Source organism: Gracilinanus agilis, chromosome 2, assembly GCF_016433145.1.
Source record: "Gracilinanus agilis isolate LMUSP501 chromosome 2, AgileGrace, whole genome shotgun sequence".
NCBI lineage: Eukaryota > Metazoa > Chordata > Mammalia > Didelphimorphia > Didelphidae > Gracilinanus > Gracilinanus agilis.
Window position 1 is genome coordinate 489,342,552 of NC_058131.1, and position 18,971 is coordinate 489,361,522.

The 18,971-nt window shown below is 38.6% G+C and overlaps 1 protein-coding gene across 1 annotated transcript in view; it reads left to right on the forward strand.

Moving 5' to 3' along the window:
- TSHR (thyroid stimulating hormone receptor) overlaps positions 1-18,971 on the forward strand; it is a 161,872-nt gene that overhangs the window by 101,452 nt on the left and 41,449 nt on the right. The window contains exon 8 of the mRNA XM_044662117.1: positions 4,078-4,146. Coding sequence (XP_044518052.1) covers positions 4,078-4,146 — 69 coding nt within the window. The remainder of the gene's footprint in view (positions 1-4,077; positions 4,147-18,971) is intronic.

An 18,971-nucleotide genomic window follows, 5' to 3' on the forward strand; every position in this document is an offset into this window, starting at 1 on the left:
AAAAAAAAACTGATTTTTTTTCCCCTAATCCCTGCCTCCCAGGAGTTTTGAGATCTCTCTCTCTCTCTCTCTCTCTCTCTCTCTCTCTCTCTCTCTCTCTCTCTCTCTCTCTCTCATTCTCTGTCTCTATCTTTCTGTCTGTATCTCTCTCTGACTCTGTCTCTCTTTCTCTTTCCTTCTCTCTCTGTCTCTGTCTCTCTCATTGTCTCTGTCTCTATCTTTCTGTCTATATCTCTCTCTCTGTCTCTCTCTCTCTTTCCTTCTCTCTGTCTCTCTCATTGTCTCTGTCTCTATCTTTCTGTCTATCTCTCTCTCTGTCTCTCTTTCTCTCTCTTTCCTTCTCTCTGTCTCTCTCTCTCATTGTCTCTGTCTCTATCTTTCTGACTATATCTCTCTCTCTGTCTCTGTCTCTCTTTCCTTCTCTCTGTCTCTCTCATTGTCTCTGTCTCTATCTTTCTGTCTATATCTCTCTCTGTCTCTCTTTTTCTCTCTTTCCTTCTCTCTCTGTGTCTCTCATATTGTCTCTGTCTCTGTCTCTGTCTCTGTCTCTGTCTCTGTCTCTGTCTCTGTCTCTCTCTCTCTCTCTCTGTCTTTTTCTGTATTTCTCTCTCTGTCTCTGTGGAAAGGGAAATCAAGACTTACAAACATCTGAAAACAAGCAGAGCTGAGCCTAAACTGAGATGGAAATTTCAATCAATAATCCTAAACTTAGCCCTTGTCTCTTTACTTGCAAACTTCTGGACTATATTATCTACTGAGTGAGGTAGCTCAATGATACAGTAGATAAGAGTGCTGGATTTGGGGTGAAGAGGACCTGGGTCCAAATCCTCCCACAAGCACACACTGACTGGGTGACCCTAGTCAAGTCAGTGTACCTCCCTTAACATTCATTTCTTCATCCTAAAAGGGAGGTGGGGGAGGGTAATGATAGTAACTACCTTACAGATTTTATGTGAGAATCAAATAGATACAGAAATATAGAAAACACTTTGCAAAACTTAAAACACTATATAAATACTAGCTATTATTATGACTGTCTTTCTTGTCTACCTTGAGTCAAATGAAGAATATTTTAAGCCCCCTCCCTTCTTCATAGTGTTGGAGAGAAATTACTAAAATATGACTCACTTCTGAAGTACAGTGAAGATAAATATATATATATATATGTGTGTGTGTGTGTGCATATATATACACACACACACAGTGGCTTTCCAAGTTAGTTATTCAAGAAAACTTATCTATGTATGTATAATCTACACATGTATAATCTATACAAATTTATCTATCTATACATACACATATATATGTATATTTATAAAGACCACAGGATTTAGAGGCGGGGGAAACCTCAGAGGGTCATTCATTTACCCTTTCCATTTTACAGATGAGGAAACTGAAGTCCTGGGGAATAAAGCAATTTGTCCAAGATCACATAGGTATTAAGTAGCAGAACCAGAATTCCTGTTCTTACTTAAATGTATACTCTTGTCATCAACTTAACCACCCTCTATATGGAATCTTGAGAACCAAAAAAAAAAAGAGTAAAATATGATTCCCACCTAGCCACCCAAAACAGCACAATGACAGATTCAAGGGAGATGGATTGAACGTGAAGCAATAAAGAAGAAATATCAACCCTGGTTCTTTCTACAATAGCACTGCTCTAGACTGACCCTTTCATGCTTCAATTCCCTCACCTGTGAAATGGGAGAAATAATAATGCAGACAAGATTTCCTGAGTTATTATATGTTCCATAAGCTAATTTAAAAGAAATGTGAGGGGCAGCTGGATAGCTCAGTGGATTGAGAGTCAGGCCTAGAGATGGGAGGTCCTAGGTTCAAATCCAGCCTCAGACACTTCCCAGCTGTGTGACCCTGGGCAAGTCACTTGACCCCCATTGCCCACCCTTACCACTCTTCCACCAAGGAGCCAATACACAGAAGTTAAGGGTTTAAAAAAAAATAAATAAAAGAAATGTACTTAAAAAAATTTTTTTAAGCCATGAAAAGGCTAAGAATAGTAATATTGCCTAAGGCTGTCTACCTCCAACACCCAGATCTAAATCCCGTGACCTTAGAATCTCACCACTTTCTTAGTTATATTTGCCTATAGAGTGACTATAAATCAGCAGTTCATGAAGAATAGAGAGTTCCTTGTTAGTGAAGGGCATCACGTGGACAATGAATGCCTGTTTGTCTGAAATGTGGCAGATTCATTCATGCTTTCAGTAGGGGTTGGATATTTGAAATTTCTTCCAACTCTATTTCTTTAATGCTTTCTAAAAAATAAATAAATAAATACACTATATATATATATATATAAATGAAGAATTCACCCTTTACTTTATTTCATAATATTGACTTATGTTGGAGGCAAATTTATAACAAACGGCACTAATTCATAATGATTTTACATGTGGAAGGGTAGATATAAAGTGGCTTCTGTGTATGTTCCCAGTTAAAGAACAAAACTGACTAGCAATGGCCTGGGCCTAAAGCTCCCAAACCAGTATTAGGAAAGGCCCTTCTCTCCTTCAGGGCTTCCATTGTGCCTTCCTGAGGCAAACAAAAGGACAGGGTCAATCATGAATGTTCATGAGAAGCAATGTAAAATCCAGCAAAGGTAATATTTGACATACTAAATTTAAGAAAAACACAAATAGAAGTAATGTGAAGTGGGAGGGTCCTCGGCTAGCTTGTTTCTCTTAGACAAGCACGATATAAAAATACACAGTCAAATGTGTCTTCCAAACTTTTCCATTTGTCAACCTTGAAAAACACAGAACCACTAAAGTACTTAGAAAGAACAAATCTTTAATAAGGACAAAGAAGACAGGCTTGGCCACTATACAGAGTCAAGTGCTGGATACTATGGAGCCAAAGCTCTGGGACTCTGGGAATAATGCCTCTGGGAAAATGCACCTCCAAAGGAGACTTTTCCACTGAGCTAAAGAACTTGGGGTCTTATATACCTTTTGGGGAACAAAGGACATGAACATTCAATAGATTAGCTTTACAATGGGGAAGGAGGAGTCCAGCCTGGGAGAGGCCTCTGATAACAATGGGAGAGATTTCTAAGATAAAAGGGCACTTAATTATTAATGATTATATCTACTAATTCTATCTAAACTAAGATCATTGGGTACTTTAAGGTTTATTGTTCTGTCTAAAACAAGGTCAATCTGGAACTTCCCTTAAGGCAAATTTCCCAGAGACTGGGGCAAACTTGGGGGTTCCATAAATATGGCTGACAAGGTCATCCCTCCTGGTTTTTTTTTAACCCTTACCTTCTGTGTATTGGCTCATAGATGGAAGAGTGGTAAGGGTGGGCAATGGGGGTCAAGTGACTTGGCCACGGTCACACAGCTGGGAAGTGTCTGAGACTGGATTTGAACCCAGGATCTCCCATCTCTAGGCCTGACTCTCAATCCACTGAGCTACCCAGCTTCCTCATCCTTCATGGTTTTAAAGAAGGGGGCTACAGATATGGCAGACACCAGCTGCTTTTTCCAATCTGATGCTCCCATAGGACCACTGCTACTTCTCCTTTCTTCTCCCTTCAATCACCTTAAGAGGTCTCCATAATTCCCACTGCCAGTTCTCTTTGTGAAAACCTCTAGTTCTCCCCCTCCCTGATCTCTCATTGGTTTCCTTTCTTTCCAAATTGGGAAAAACTAAAAATCCCAGAGATGGGAGGGTTGTGACCAGTTAGACCCTTGCCCAGGGTTATTATATCAGTATTACTTCTAGTATTCAAAACCTTTTGGTGAACTCCCTTTTGCAACCATCTTCATTGCCTTCAACTTTTGACTATCCTCAGCGATGACAAATCTTCATTCTTTGAGAATAAGGTTAGTTATTGTCAGAATAATGTGGGTAATAAAACTGTTTTTTTTTTTAGTTAAAAAAATGAGTGTGACTATAAAGTAATGAGATTACTTTTCTTGAGTGACTCATAACTAATTCTCTAAGCCTCGTTATATTTTTCAGACCTTTGAGAAATAAAGGCTAAACTTTCAGAAAGTGACCAACCCTACATGTCACAAACCACTAATTTCTTTTCTTTATGACTTTTAGGAAACTCTATAATAATGGCTTTACCTGGGTCCAAGGATATGCCTTCAATGGAACAAAGTTGGATGCTGTGTAAGTAAAATTGTAGTCATGGTAACTGTCCCCTAAAAAGGAGAAGAATAATCTAGAATTGTGAATGTACTTTTAAGTTTTCTTTATAGAACTGTTAGAGGGAGGGAAGGGTTTATGATGGTAACAAATCAAGTATGGAGAAAAATTGGGGTCAAGAGTGTGAGTAAAAAATGAGGAAGGAAGGAAGCCAAAGAGAAGTTGTAGAGTGAAAACTGGGCCAGAATATTTTGAAATAAATCAGCTAAACACCTGAAGCCAAACAAGAAGTGGAGTCACAATACTTTGAACATACACAACAATAGTTGACAACCCATTCTATTTATTAATGGTTCTGAATGTTTGCATCAGAGCTTTGCTTGCCGGAAGGAACAAGGCAGTGTTTCCTCAGCTCCAGAGTCAAGGAGTCATCTAGAGTCTATGGAAAATTATCTGACAATCTTATTTGATATTGGGATATGGAACATAAGATACCTCATTGAGTAAGAATTCAGTGACAAGTTCCACTGAAGGCTTCTCTCTCAGCAGCAGAGACTGTCATATGGATTAAGAAAATTGACAAAGAACAGCTTAGATGACTGATCAGTCTGTCACTGATTCTAACTAGACATGAATGCATATCCCAGCATCCCGAAAGTGACATGCTGGCCATGTTCCATTATCTCAAAGGAACAGGTACATATATGTATGTGTGCTAGATTGGACAATTCCGAGGGGCCATTAAAGTTGGGAAGCTTAAATGCCTTCCTAGGAAACATGGGGACTAAAGGTGAGAGGGATAGTTGATTGACTTTACAATGGTAACAAAGGAAAATGAGGAATCCCAGACAGGAATAACAGTGAGGGGCGGTAGCTTTTCCATGGACACAAAAGGGAAAGATCCAGCCCAGGGCGAGGCTACCTAGGTAAAGGACTTTGGCCTAAGGGGAGAAATCTTTGGGACAAAAGAGAAACTCAACACCTAATGAGATTAGCCATCCCCCATTAAACCACTTTAAGGTCAATTGCTAGTCTGAGGCTAGTGAAATTGGACTTTCCCTCAGGGAGAAACTCATGTGACAAGGTCAAACTTGGGGCTTTCACCTTCAAGCTCACTAAACTGGGGATCATCGACTCTTTCTAGGCTACAAGTTTGGGGGCTTCTAGATTCCACATGGACACATGTAATAACAAATTTCCACATGTTTTCCTAAGTTAAATAATTCCTTCCCTTCCCTTCTTCCTCCCCATGCAGGCAGGAGATTCGTTCTGTGTTACACCTGTGCCTAAAAGAAAAGATTCTTACAGACATTTCACCTCAGTTATGTCTTTTCTTCATTAATGTCCACATAGTCTGGTAAACTAACCCAGAGCTTGGTCTTATTCTCTCGTTTGTAGTCATCTTCTTCAAGAGTGCTAAGATAGTTTCTTTTATTTTTTTTTTTTAAATCCCAACCTTCCATCTTAGAATCAATTGGTTCCAAAGCAGAAGAACTGTAAGGGCTAGACAATGGGGGTTAGGTGACTTGCCCAGGGTCCCACAGCCAGGAAGTGTCTGAGGCCAAATTTAAATCCAGGACCTCCTATCTCTAGGTCTGGCTCTCAATTTACTGAGCCACTTAGCTGTCCTTGCTAAGGTAGTTTCTGAGAACTCCTCCAATCAGCTCTGATTGAAAAGATCCAAAGACTCAACAGGATCTCCTTCAGTCCTAGATACTGCCATCTTATGATAGATATTCACTTGCCGAAAATCAGCAAAGAATAAACAAGAAAAGGCTCATGCTTTCGTAGGCTCATGGCCCTCACACTGGCGAGGGTGAGGGATGGAGTAAGTCAGAAACCTTTCTCAGTGGTAGAGACCGTGTCATCTGGTTTAAGAAAATTGACAGAACTGAAGAGATTGCTCATCTTGTCTCAAATTCTAAGTAAAAATGAATGCATATCATAGTGTTCCAATAGTGATTGGCCAGTTCCATTATTTCAAGGGAAGAGTTATACATATTTTTGCTTATAGAGGCATATATATATATATATGAAAGAAATGGGAATGAAAGTGAGCATCCTCTCCTTAGAATGCAGTTCAAAACACTCCAGACAGAATCCCAAGCTGAAAAAAAAAAAGAGAGAGAATACTAAGGATATGGCCCCTCTCTTTGATATATCTACTCTGTCATCAGCTTTCCTGCTCAGAAGCCAATAATAAGAAAGTCTAACCATCTTATGCTAATGTGAGTGGAAGAAGACAAAAAGTTTTCCATCCCCAAATGGTCCAAGAATTGGCTTACCATATCCCTAGAATGGCTCTCCTATAGATGGCTAATTTTATTTCAAGATCATACACAGTAATGCTTTGAACCAACTAAAATCCAAATTAAGGGATTTGCATACAAATCCTTGAAGGTGTGTTTATTATGCATGTTTATGACCTCAAGATTAGTTGTTGGAAAGTGCCTATGATTTTATTGGTAAAGATAAGTCCAAATAAGTAAGCTTTCTCTTCTAATTCACATCAGCATCTGCTTTGCAATTTATAAAACTGCCTGGGTCACTGATATGAATTTATCCAAGGTCATATGTAGTATATGTCAAGAGACAGGACTTAAACTCAGGTATTCCTAACTCTGACCTGTCTCTCTACCTATAATACTACATTGCTTCTCTCTAACACCATTAAGGACTTGTTAAATATATACTGAATTAATGCATATTTAAAATTTTGCACATGGGAGAAAAGGCTCCAAGGTAAGCATTTCTTTTCTTTTTTTTAGAAATGTTGCATTTATTTACTTGTTTTTCTTTAGCTCCTCCCTCTCTTCCACACACCATAGAAGGCAACATCCAGCAAAATTTTATAGATTATACTTTTTGCATTTCCATTTCTCAGTTCATTCTCTGATGGTGAGCTTTCCACAAGTTATTCTTCAAACATTAAATCCATATATATAGTATATATATATATATAATCTGTATATATAATATATAATATTCTCTTGGTTCTACTCTTTTCACTCTTCATTATCTCATGTAGTTCTTTCCAGAATTTTAAAAATAAGGTAAGCATTTCAAAGAAATTATGTAAATGCTCCATTCTTCTAAAATTATTGTAACATATTAGGTTTGAATCCCTACCAGTAGTAGGAAACTATGAAACTTCTAAGTCTGCTCTTACTGGTCTGATCCTGAATTAAGGTCAGTTTGTGGGATCACTGATTTACAGTGGAGAGGACCTTCAAGGTTGTCTTGATCCAGTCTCTTTATTTTTCAGATGAGAAAACTGAGGCTGAGAGATTTTAAATAAATTGTCCTTAGTCATACAAATAGTAAATGGCAGAGTTGGATTGCTGGCATTAGACACGTTAGATGTATGAGAGGAAACCCTAGAATTTTAGGCTGGAAACAGCCTGTAAACCAGCATTCACTTAATCAATTGATTATATTTTTGTATTCACTAAAGTAGATAATTTCTGTGCCCTCCTCCACCCACCCACCCTTCCAAATATTATAGTAAGAGGCGATTGGCATAAGTAGATACAAAGGTGGCCCTCAGAGTCAGGAAAAGTTGTGTTCACATATCCCCTTCTGAAACATGCTCTCTATGTGACTTTGGGCATGCCATTTAATCTCTGTTCCCCAAGTGGTTCTCTAAGACTAGGCTGCAGAGCAGCAAACCAGCGCTTTGGTAGAATTCCTCACTGAGAGCTCCTATACCTTTATAAGTCTATTTTATGAAGAGGAGAGGGCAAGGGAGGGAGGGAGAGGCTGTACATGCTTCAGGATCAAGGTAGAACCATCTTCCATCTTCCAGCTGGACACAGACCCATTCAGTCAAGCATGAACTACATCCCATCCATTAGTGGAATTGACCAGAGACTCAGGACCACAAAACTATGGCCCTGTCCCTTGTATGGGGCAAAGATGGAACAGAGGCTTCCTTAGTGCTCAACAAAGACACCATAGCAGTAAGGAAATGTGCCCCAGTGTCACTCCACTTGGCAGAGAGATGGTACAGTGGATAGAGTTGGACCTGAAGTCAGGAAGACCCAAATTCAAATCTAGCTTCAGACATTTATTAATTATATGACCCTGGGCAAGCCACTTAAACTCTATTCACCTCAGTTTTTTCATCTATAAAATGGAGATAATAATAGCACCTACCTTCCAGAGTTATTATGAGGTTCAAAAGAGAAAATAATTGTGGAGTGCTTGGCACAATTCCTGGCACATAGTAAGTACTATATAAATGTTAACTATTAATGCTGTCAGGAAGTCGGAAGTTCAAATCTGTTTTCAGAAACTTACTGTGTGACCCCTTATCAAGTTTCTTATTCCTATTTGCCTCAGTTTCTTCAGCTGCAAAATAAGATGGAGAAGAAAATAGCAAACCATTTCAGTATCTTTGCCTCCCCCCCCCCCCAAAAAAAAAAACCAAACCCAAGCCCAAATGGTCTCACAAAGAATCGGAAACAACTGAAATAACTCAACAATAAATTGTTATTATTATTACTGAATGACTAGGGCAGGGATCAGCAGCATCCACACTCCCAGACACATACACTCAAATTCAAACCAGCTGTACTTCTCTCTTGTCAAATCAGCAGCCTCCTGCTATAAAGCTCAACTACCTCCCTCTCCCCAGCCAAAGGTTAGCCAGTGGTTATTTAAACCTATCACGTACACTGTTAGTGAACTTGTCTCATTAAGCTAGGGTAACACCCTGGAATGTAGGGAGGAGATAGGCTTATGCAATATTTGACCAAATTTACTAGAGAAATTTCACTTTTATTCCCCAAATTTAAGAACCAAACAAAAGTTTGACAAATATAGATGTGTCTTAGGTCAGAATAATGGTGTCTTGATCTGAAAGTATGGGTGAGACTGTGAGACTGTGAAGGTGATCATTTTGTAATTAAATAAGAATTTCAGAGATAAAATTTTCTGGCTTGACTTTAGGAAATATCGGGAAACAAGGAAGATCACTTTTTTTTTTTTTCTATCAGTATTTTGGATCCAACCGTGCTTTGATCTCTCCAAGTTTCTAGTTCTTGATGAATTGTCTTCCCTGTCAATTTGAGATATAAATCTAAGGTGTGACATGATGGTGATAATGATCATTACGGGGCAGGAGTGGAATGGATGGAAGCCTGGCAATAGGATGGGCAAGAAGGCAACAGAAGAGAGAAATGATACATTAGTCACTTGATGTTTTTACTGCATCATTATTGCTTTTGGCTTTAGGGCTAAATGTGAGTTTAAATGAATGTAAATACACCCTTCTTCTGTTTATTATTATAATTCCGTTTGAAGGATAACACACAGCATTTCAATCATCTGGCAAGTTCTGTAGAAGCACATTCAGATATATATTAAAGTTCTAATTTGATCTAACATTTAAACAATGTGTCATCCAAAAAAAAAAAAAAAAAGGCACAACTTAATAACCATCCTCGTGCCAATTTGCTGAAATGGGTCAATCTGGTGTCATTTACACCCACTTTTCTAGAATAACTGAAGAACTTGATAGCAGCAAAAGCTAAACGTAAATAAGGTCAGCACTAATGACTAGATCTAACTGCTGAGCATCAGTAGGATGGTTAGGCAGATGGTTATGCAGATGGGTAAGAACCAGGTCATCTTGCTTTATTCTCTATGGAACACATGCTATCATCTCTCACATGTGAAATGAGTAATAATATAGGATCCTCTCAATAGAAATTCATTTTCTGAATTAAACTAATAGAAATTAAGTTAAATTAATTCATAACTCATAAGAAATTGAGCCTCCAGAAAAATAATCTTTGAACCCATAAAGTTGACAGGTTTTGTGCCTTCCAGCCATCATTTCTTTTTTTTTTTTTTTAAACCCTTGTACTTCGGTGTATTGTCTCATAGGTGGAAGATTGGTAAGGGTGGGAAATGGGGGTCAAGTGACTTGCCCAGGGTCACACAGCTGGGAAGTGTCTGAGGCCGGGTTTGAACCTAGGACCTCCTGTCTCTAGGCCTGACTCTCACTCCACTGAGCTACCCAGCTGCCCCCTCAGCCATCATTTCTGCTAACTAGTGTCTGCCTTCCTGACCTATTAGTACTTTTAAATTTCTACACATGGTTAATGCCTGACAGTCTCCTTTCTTTGCATCCCCCACATTTACTTAGCACAGTGTCTGACACATAGTACATGCTTTAGAAGTGTTTATTGACATTCCTGATATTTTGGCAAAGCTTTAAAATAATTTTTAATGTGCTAACAGGGCACAAACTATCAATCAAATAACAAACCATTAGATTAGGAACAGAATAGTGAATACACTAATAATCATTTCTCTAATCACTGTCACACTCAGGAGGCAAACCATTCCAGTTTTGACCACTAGTACAAAGATGGTGAGGGAAAACAGTACCCACCTGGGAAAGCTGTATTTTTCCTGATGTAAGAATTCATAGTGTGGGGGCAGCTGGGTAGCTCAGTGGATTGAGAGTCAGGCCTAGAGAAGGGAGGTCCTAGGTTCAAATCTGGCCTCAGACACTTCCCAGCTGTGTGACCCTGGGCAAGTCACTTGACCCCCATTGCCCACCCTTACCACTCTTCCACCTATTAGTCAATACACAGAAGTTAAGGGTTTAAAAAAAAAAAAAGAATTCATAGTGTCCTTGGGCATACTCTACAGATTTTTTTTTTCAGATTATCTTTAGAATCTTAAGCTTTTTCAAAACACCAACAATTTTAAGCAATCCCCGCCCCTCAACCCATGTTTTCTCCATTCCTAGACTTTTGTGTTGGGTGGTGTTTCCTAACAGTTTTAAATGGTTTCTACTACCATAAGATAAATTTCCAGTCAATAGTTCAGTTTTACTTCAGACTACATTAAGGAAAATGAGGGTTTCTTTTACATTCAAAATAAGAGGTATTCTCAAGGGGAGGCATATTTATACAATGAATTTATTCTCATCAGAAAGCTCAGAAACCTTTTTTGGCTCATGCTTGATACAGATGCCAGCCCCAGGATTCACCATCAAAGAATTGTCAGGGAACACATTATCCATTTTGGATTTGAAATTTATCCTGAAAACTTCTCCTGAAAGAGCAATTTAGCAATCAGAGCTAATGAGGCTGCCTATTGCACACACACACACACACACACACACACACACACACACACACACACACACACANGCTCACACACACACACACACACACACACACACACACACACACACACACACACACACATCATAGGTTTAAGTAACTCAAGAAGTCAACTATTTCATGAAACCTGAAAGGGAGGAACTACCTAATGAGAGTTCCCCCCGATTCAGTTTACTCATACTAAACAAAGACTTTGGGGCAGGTAGGTGGTTCAGTGGATAAGAGTGCCAAGCCTGGAATTCAGAAGACTCTTCTTCCTGAATTCAAATCTGACCTCAGATACTTACTAGCTGTGTGACCCTGGGCAAGTCACTTAGCCCTATTTGCTTAATTTTCCTCAACTATAAAATGAACTGGAGAAGGAAATGGCAAACCACTCCAGGATCTTTGCCAAGAAAACCTCAAATGGGGTCACAAAGAGTCCAACACAACTGAAACAACTGAACAACAACAGAGTGTAAAGAGAGAAGGGTTGAGTCTAGAAGTAGGCTAGTAGGATTACCCTTCCCTAAATTATTCTCTCAACAATTCCACAAACATTTATTAAAGAGGCAGTGTGCTACATTTGGAGGCAGGGGATCGGAGTTTGAATCTTGACTCTGTCACTTGCTATCAATGAGGCTTCAGGCAAGTCACTTACCTTTCCTAAGTTATAGTTTTCTCATTAGTAAACTTAAGAGATTGAATTTTTTCCCCTTTTATCGTTAAATCTATTATTTTATTTGCAAGAAACTGTGCTAGCTGCTAGGATTGCAAAGATTAAAACCAGCATACTCTCTACCCTCAAGACTCTTTACAATCTAATCATACTGTTCCTTGATATGATCACAAAGACTGCAACTAAACTAGCATTTCACAGACTGTTCTGGGGAGCTCTTTGGGGTGACAAAGATTCCCCAAGAAAATGATCAATTCTAGTCATATTTTTTTCTAAAATATTGTGATATTTTTATGCATCAAATACATGTTGCAATAATTATTTGGTATGAAAACGGGCTTTGTTTGTCCTGTTTATTTCCCCCATTTTTCTGACTTTGACTTTATCTCCTTCAGACTAGTATTTATAGGTACCATCCATATATTTCAACCCAAAACCATTAGTTTGAGAAGTGCTACCCTAAATCATGCATTACCTATGCATATCCACTGAGTGTATCACCTTTAAAAATAGGATAAGATTGTTATAGCTTCTTCTTCAAAACCATTTCTGGACCTAAGGATTCTCGTCCTCTGGAAGTTCTTACTTATGTCTGTCCCTAATGCTGGAATTTAAACCAATTTTTTTATTGTCTTATCCCTGATGGAGCTGGACTATATATAATTCATAGTTAATCACTATTCTTCTCTATAAAAACTTCAGTCTAGAGCAAGTTGTCTGTATAACCTGCTAAGATTGTGAAGCAGACAAAGTAATAATGGGTGCTAAAAATTCCAGAGAAATGTGTGACTACCTTAGGGTCAAAGACCCACCTCACAGTTTGTTTGTTTTTTAAAAAACCCTTACCTTCTGTCTTAGAGTGCAGACTAAATATCCTTTCCCAAAGTGGAAAAATCAGAAGGGCTGGCAATTAGGGTTAAGTGACTTGCCCAGGGGCACAATGCTAGGAAATGCTTGAAGTCATATTTGAACCTAGACCCTCCAGTCCCTAGACCTGGCATTCTATCCACTGTACTACCTAGTTGCCCCACCACACAGTTTTAATTAGTCTTGGAATTTCCAGAAATCGATCATGTTCTTGAAGTATATGAGAATTTGAGAAGTACTGGCAGACCAAAAAGTTATTAAACTGTGCATAATCTTTGATGGAGTGATACCACTACTGGGTTTATACCCCAAAGAAATCAAAGAAAGATAGAAAGGACCAATATATATAAAAATATTTGTAGTAACTTTTTTGTGGTGGCAAAGAATTGGAACCTGAGGGGGTACCCCATCAACTGGCAAATGATTGAACAAGTTATGATATGTAATTGTGCTCTAAGAAACGATGAAAGGGTTGGTTTTGGAGAAACCTGGGAAGTCTTGTATGAGTTGATACAAAGTGAAGTGAGTTGAACCAGGAGAATAATTTATACAAGAACAATGTTGTAAAGACAAACTTTGACCAACAAACACAACCAAAACCACAATGCCAGAAGAGTCACAATGCAACAGGCTAATTACCTCTAGATGGAAAGATAATGGACTCAAAGTACCTTTTGAGGTATTTAGATCTAGATATATTTGGACATGGCCAATGCAGAAATTAATTTTGTTTGGCTATATATGTCTGTAATAAATTTTTGTTGTTGCTTTCTCAATGTTGGGGGTGCAGGTAGTAGGGAAAGAATTTGGACCTGAAAATTAAATAGCATTCTATTTTGTAAAAAAGAAAAGTACTGAACAGACAGATCTGAATAGAAAAATGTCCATTTTTATATACTTCTCTCCCTAATTGTACATAATTTTTCTTATTGTAAAGCTTTTGGGTGTGGTTATGTGTTTCTTTGTTCTGAAAATTACCAAAAATTGAATGTAGGTATAGAAAGGAAAGAATCACCAGTACTCAAAATAGGACCGAGCACATTGATTTATTTTTATCTTAAATTAGCTAATTAATTTTAAAAGGTTTAAGTGGTTTAAAAGATCAAAATGAATTGATCTTTGGAGATCCAGCATCTCAACAGCTGTACTTCTCTCTGTTAAAATTGGCTACTGCTTCCTAATGGTATTTGTTATCTTCTACTGGACTCTGGCTGGCTCTTCAAGTCTGAAGTGTTCTTCAGTGTTTCTGGCAGACTGGAATTCTTATCACCGGGTTTCATTATCCCCAGGGACATCTTAAATGTCAGCGGAAAACGTGGCTAAATTGGACAAGTAATTATTTAGTTGTACAATGATTTCTAATGAATTAAGCAAGCAGATTTAAAAAAAAAATGTTAATGCCAGCTAATTTGTACCAGACTAGGTTTTATTGACTGAGTCAAAGGCTTTTAGAGGTACCAAAAAACAAGCAGTTTTTTATTTGTTGCTATGAGAATGAAAAGAGAGCAGCCTATGATGAACTCACTCTCTTTTGTCTGATTTTAAGTAACCCAGAAACAGTATGTGATCTGTAAACTACATAATCCAAAAATGCATTAGGGAAAAATAAGACTGCAGCAGTTATGTTGGAGCTCTGTTGAATACTTCTCCCTCCTTACCCCCCCAAATCATTCTGTTCAAGCTCTATCACCTAATTTTGTTTCTCTCAAAGTATATTTTTTTTATTCCAACTTTCATTGACCAAGGAATTCTTTGCATACAGACCACCAGAGAACAGCTAAAGTATGAAATTTATCTTTAGACATAGCTCCTTGAGTCAGAAAGGCACCACTGACTACCACAGCACATGATAGATAACTCAATCTCTTACCATGAATGAGAGTTCCCAGCGGTACTCCTAGGTAGGAATGTATTTTTCTGACTTGCTCAAGATAGAATCTATGGGGACATGAAAGCTAATTGGCCAAGTTCTACAATACAATAAACTAATCATTCCATTTCTTCCTTTCCAATTCATTATTTTAAAAAGTATTAAATGTCATCTATAAAAAAATGCCCTTCCATTAAATATCCCCTACACTGTATTTTTCATCTATCTTTTGATTCCACTATGGATGACTAGGTAAATGCCCATGCAAATGACTAAATTTTATAGAGCTAGAAGTGGAAGGGGGAATGGAGGACTAGGAGTATCTGAACCTAGTGGGTGTGGGTTCAGCCAAATGATGAACTGTCCTACCAGGGGCATTCTGCATATTACTAATAAGACCTCCTCCGAGTGTTTTAAGCAAAGCACTTGCAAATTTTAAATAGTTACATAACGTAAGAGTTTTATTTATTTTTTAAACCCTTACCTTCTGTCTTGGGGTCAATACTGTATATTGGTTCTAAGGCAGAAGAGCAGAAGGCCTAGGCAATGGAGGTTAAGTGACTTGCTCAGGGTCACACATCCAGGAAGTATCTGAGGCCAGATTTGAACCTAGGACCTCCTCCTATCTCTAGGCCTGGCTTTCAATCCATTGAGCTACCCAGCTGCCCCCAATATAAGAGTTTAAAAAAATATATTGATGGGAATACTTATAAAATTTCCTTCCATCACTTACGACAAAAAAACTCAGTTCATTTTGGCACTCTGTATCACTGAATGTTTTCACCAGATACATAATATTTTATGATTTTAAAATGTGTTGGAAAAACATAATTTGAGCAAAGCTTTTGAGGCTCCATTTTGTCCTACTGAGCAAATGCTTTAAGTAAAATGAATAAACAAAAGATACAAAAGGATCCTAAATTCTTTCTGAACCTCGATTTAATTTAGTTCGGTTCCATTCAATTCAATAAGAATTTAAGTACCTACTATGTGAGAGGAACTATGATAGCTCCTGTAATATAAATATAAAAGTGAAACAATCTCTGCCTTCAAATAACTTACATTATAATAGAGATAGAAGTAAATGCAAAATATATATAGTATAACTTCAGGGAAAAGGTGGCCTAGATCTATTATGAAAAGCATTTTGTTAGCAATAGAACAGAAGTGCCAAAATGAATTCTAGAAGGATAGGGAATAGTGGGATAGGGAGGTTGAAAGGATGGCCTGGAACTCCAGCTCATAATTCAACAACTATGTCTAGTCCAATCCACAACCACCATCTTCCTGCCCCGTTGTCACTTAAATACCCTTTCTAATTACCCACTGCTTCCTCCTCTAGCTCTGGGAACAGTAATAAAAGCAACATATGGAATGGACATGTCAATATATTATTGTTCTATGATTCCACTCACCACCTCTACGACTTTTCTTACCAAAACATTCCTTCCCAACTACCAACAACTTCCTTTTAGGTATTATCTTCCCCCATTTGAATTTACATTCATCCTGAGGACAGAAAGTGACTTGCTTTTTAAATTTGTATACCCAGAACTTAATCGGATGCCTGGCACCTTTAAGTACTTAATAAATGCTATTTAGTCATTCATTCACTCATGGATGTGTATGAGGAAGCAGGAAGTAGGGGTCAAGGCAGGGAGTTTAAGCCTAGGCAACTATTAGTTAGATGCACAGGAATCTAGTAGAGCCATGGGGCAATACCTTGTCACAATTTTCACGATAGTAAAGATAATGTTTATTTGATTATAAATCCCTGAGAAAGAGATAGAAAGAAGGGATGGGGAGGGACCATGGAGGCAAATTTTGTTCCTGCTTAATTTTCAAGATGGGAGTCAGTGGAATCACAGACCCAGGCTGGTTATATAGGAGTGAGATATGTATGAGGCACACCCTATCAACCAGGGCTGTATATCTGCTGCAGGACACATTGCAGTGGTGAACAACCTCCTAGTTATCTCTAGCACCTGATAAGATGAGACCTCAGTCAGTCAATAAACATGTATTAAATGCCTCCTATGGGCTAGGCAAAATGCTAAGTACAAAAAAAAGATGAAAGACCATTGTTGCCCTGGAGGAGCTCACATTCTAATAGATCTAATATATCACTTGCAAAAACTTACCTATTCCAGGTTCATGTTTTCCTCAAGAATATCATTGAGGGTAGCTCAGTGGATTGAGCTCCAGGCCTAGAGATGGGAGGTCCTAAGTTCAAATATGGCCTCAGACACTTCCTAGCTGTGTGACCCTGGGCAAGTCATGTAACCTCCATTGTCTAGCCCTTACAGCTCTTCTGCCTTGGAACCAATACACAGTATTGATTCCAAGATGGAAGGTAAGGGTTAAAAAAAATAATAATATCATTGATATGACATATGTAAAACCCAGTGGAATTACTCATGTAAAAACTTATTTTCTGTTTTAGAACCAATACTAAGTATTAGTTCTAAGGCAGAAAAGTGGTAAGGGCTAGGCAATTGGGATTAAGCAACATGCCCAGGGTCACACAGCTAAGAAGTGTCAGAGACCAGATTTGAACCCAGAACCTTCCATTTTTACACCTGGTACTTGTCATATTCAAACTCTGGAAGTTGAGACTGTCACCTTGATTGACAGATGAAGACAGTTGGAGACATTGGAATGTTCCCAGAGGCCTTGAGGACAAGAGGAAAGGCAGTTGGCCAGAGAGGGTATAAATAAATACCCTGACAGACCTCTGAGAGGGACCATTTGACCCTTTTGGCTTTTGATTCAAGAGCCCTGACCTGAAATCCTTGCCTTGGACATTGATCGACCTGTGGGTCAGACCGTGGATCCTCTGATTCACTCTGAATCCCCCTAGATATTTAGGCATCTAAACCATCTCTAGATATTTAGGTATCCTGGGCCCAGGATTGGGGTGGGGGTGGGGATCTGGGAAGTGGGCTGGAAGAAGCAGAAGGGTGGTAAGGGTGGTATTGCCTGAAGGCTGTAGGACCAGCACAACAACTAGCAGTAAGAAGCTGAGAGAGAGAGAGAGAGAGAGATCAACATCTGTGGCCACCAAGCAGATTGCTTACTTTGGTTTGGCTGTGGCCAGGCTGAGCCAGAGGAGGTAAAGAACAAGAGCCCAGCATTACTGAACAGCCTACAGTCCTGAGGGATTATTGTCTTAGCTTTAGTGATAAGGTCTCCTATCCATTCCTGATCATTCCTTTCCCTTATTAACAACATAGATAAAATTATTAAGTACCTTCTTTGCGTAGTTATTACATCACCACTCTGGGAGGGAGCAACGCAGTCAGATGAACATTATCCAAGGCTAATAGAGCCCAATACTAATAATCAATCAACCCCAGGTGGGACCTGAAAGGGTTACCCATCCACCTGATCTTTAGGGATCCTGCCTGGGCACTGTTATAAAGAAGGGCAGTTATTATAACATCCAGCTGAGTAACAGGACTCGGGTGTCCCTGCACCAGCTATCAAGGGAATCAAACACAGCTTCCTCGGATTAATATAACTAGCCTATTAGTATTAGTAGTATAATAGATACCTTTCTACTTAATTTTTATAACATACTCTATTGATTAAGCCATCTAGTTGCCTCTTCTTGGTCATTACTTTTTAAAATGTCTATGACCTTTTTCATTATTTTGGAATTTTAAATATATCTTGAGATAATTAATTTTTGAGCAACTTTAACACTGAACATCTATAATAGCACAGATTTCTTATTTGAAACACATGTTTAGCCCAGGGAAGAGAAGAATCAGGTGGATCATGAAAACTGACTTCAAGCATTCTGAAACAGGAGCAATTGATCCAAGTTCAAGAGTCAACTTTAGGCACGATGTCTAAAAATTAGTTGTCAAAAAAAATTTTTTTAAAAGAACAAAGCTTTTTGGAAGGTAGTGGGATGCCCCTAATAAGAAATATTTACACAAAAGCTAGGTGATTGCTTGGGATGTATATAGGATGGTTACAGTGGAGATTCCTTTTGCATATAAGCTGGACAAGATAGTCAACTGAGGTTCCTCCCCACTCTTTCAGAGTTTTGTTCTGTGAATCTCTGAAGCTCAAAAGTTCCTCCAGATTTCATCTTTTTTTTTTTTAACATTTATTAATATTCATTTTTAACATGGTTACATGATTCATGCTCCACCTTTCCCCTTCAACCCCCGCCCCCACGCCCCCCCCTACCCATGCGCATTTCCACTAGTTTTGTCATGTGTCCTTGATCAAGACCAATTTCCAAATTGTTGGTAGTTGCATTGGTGTGGTAGTTTCGAGTCCACACCCTCAATCATGTCCA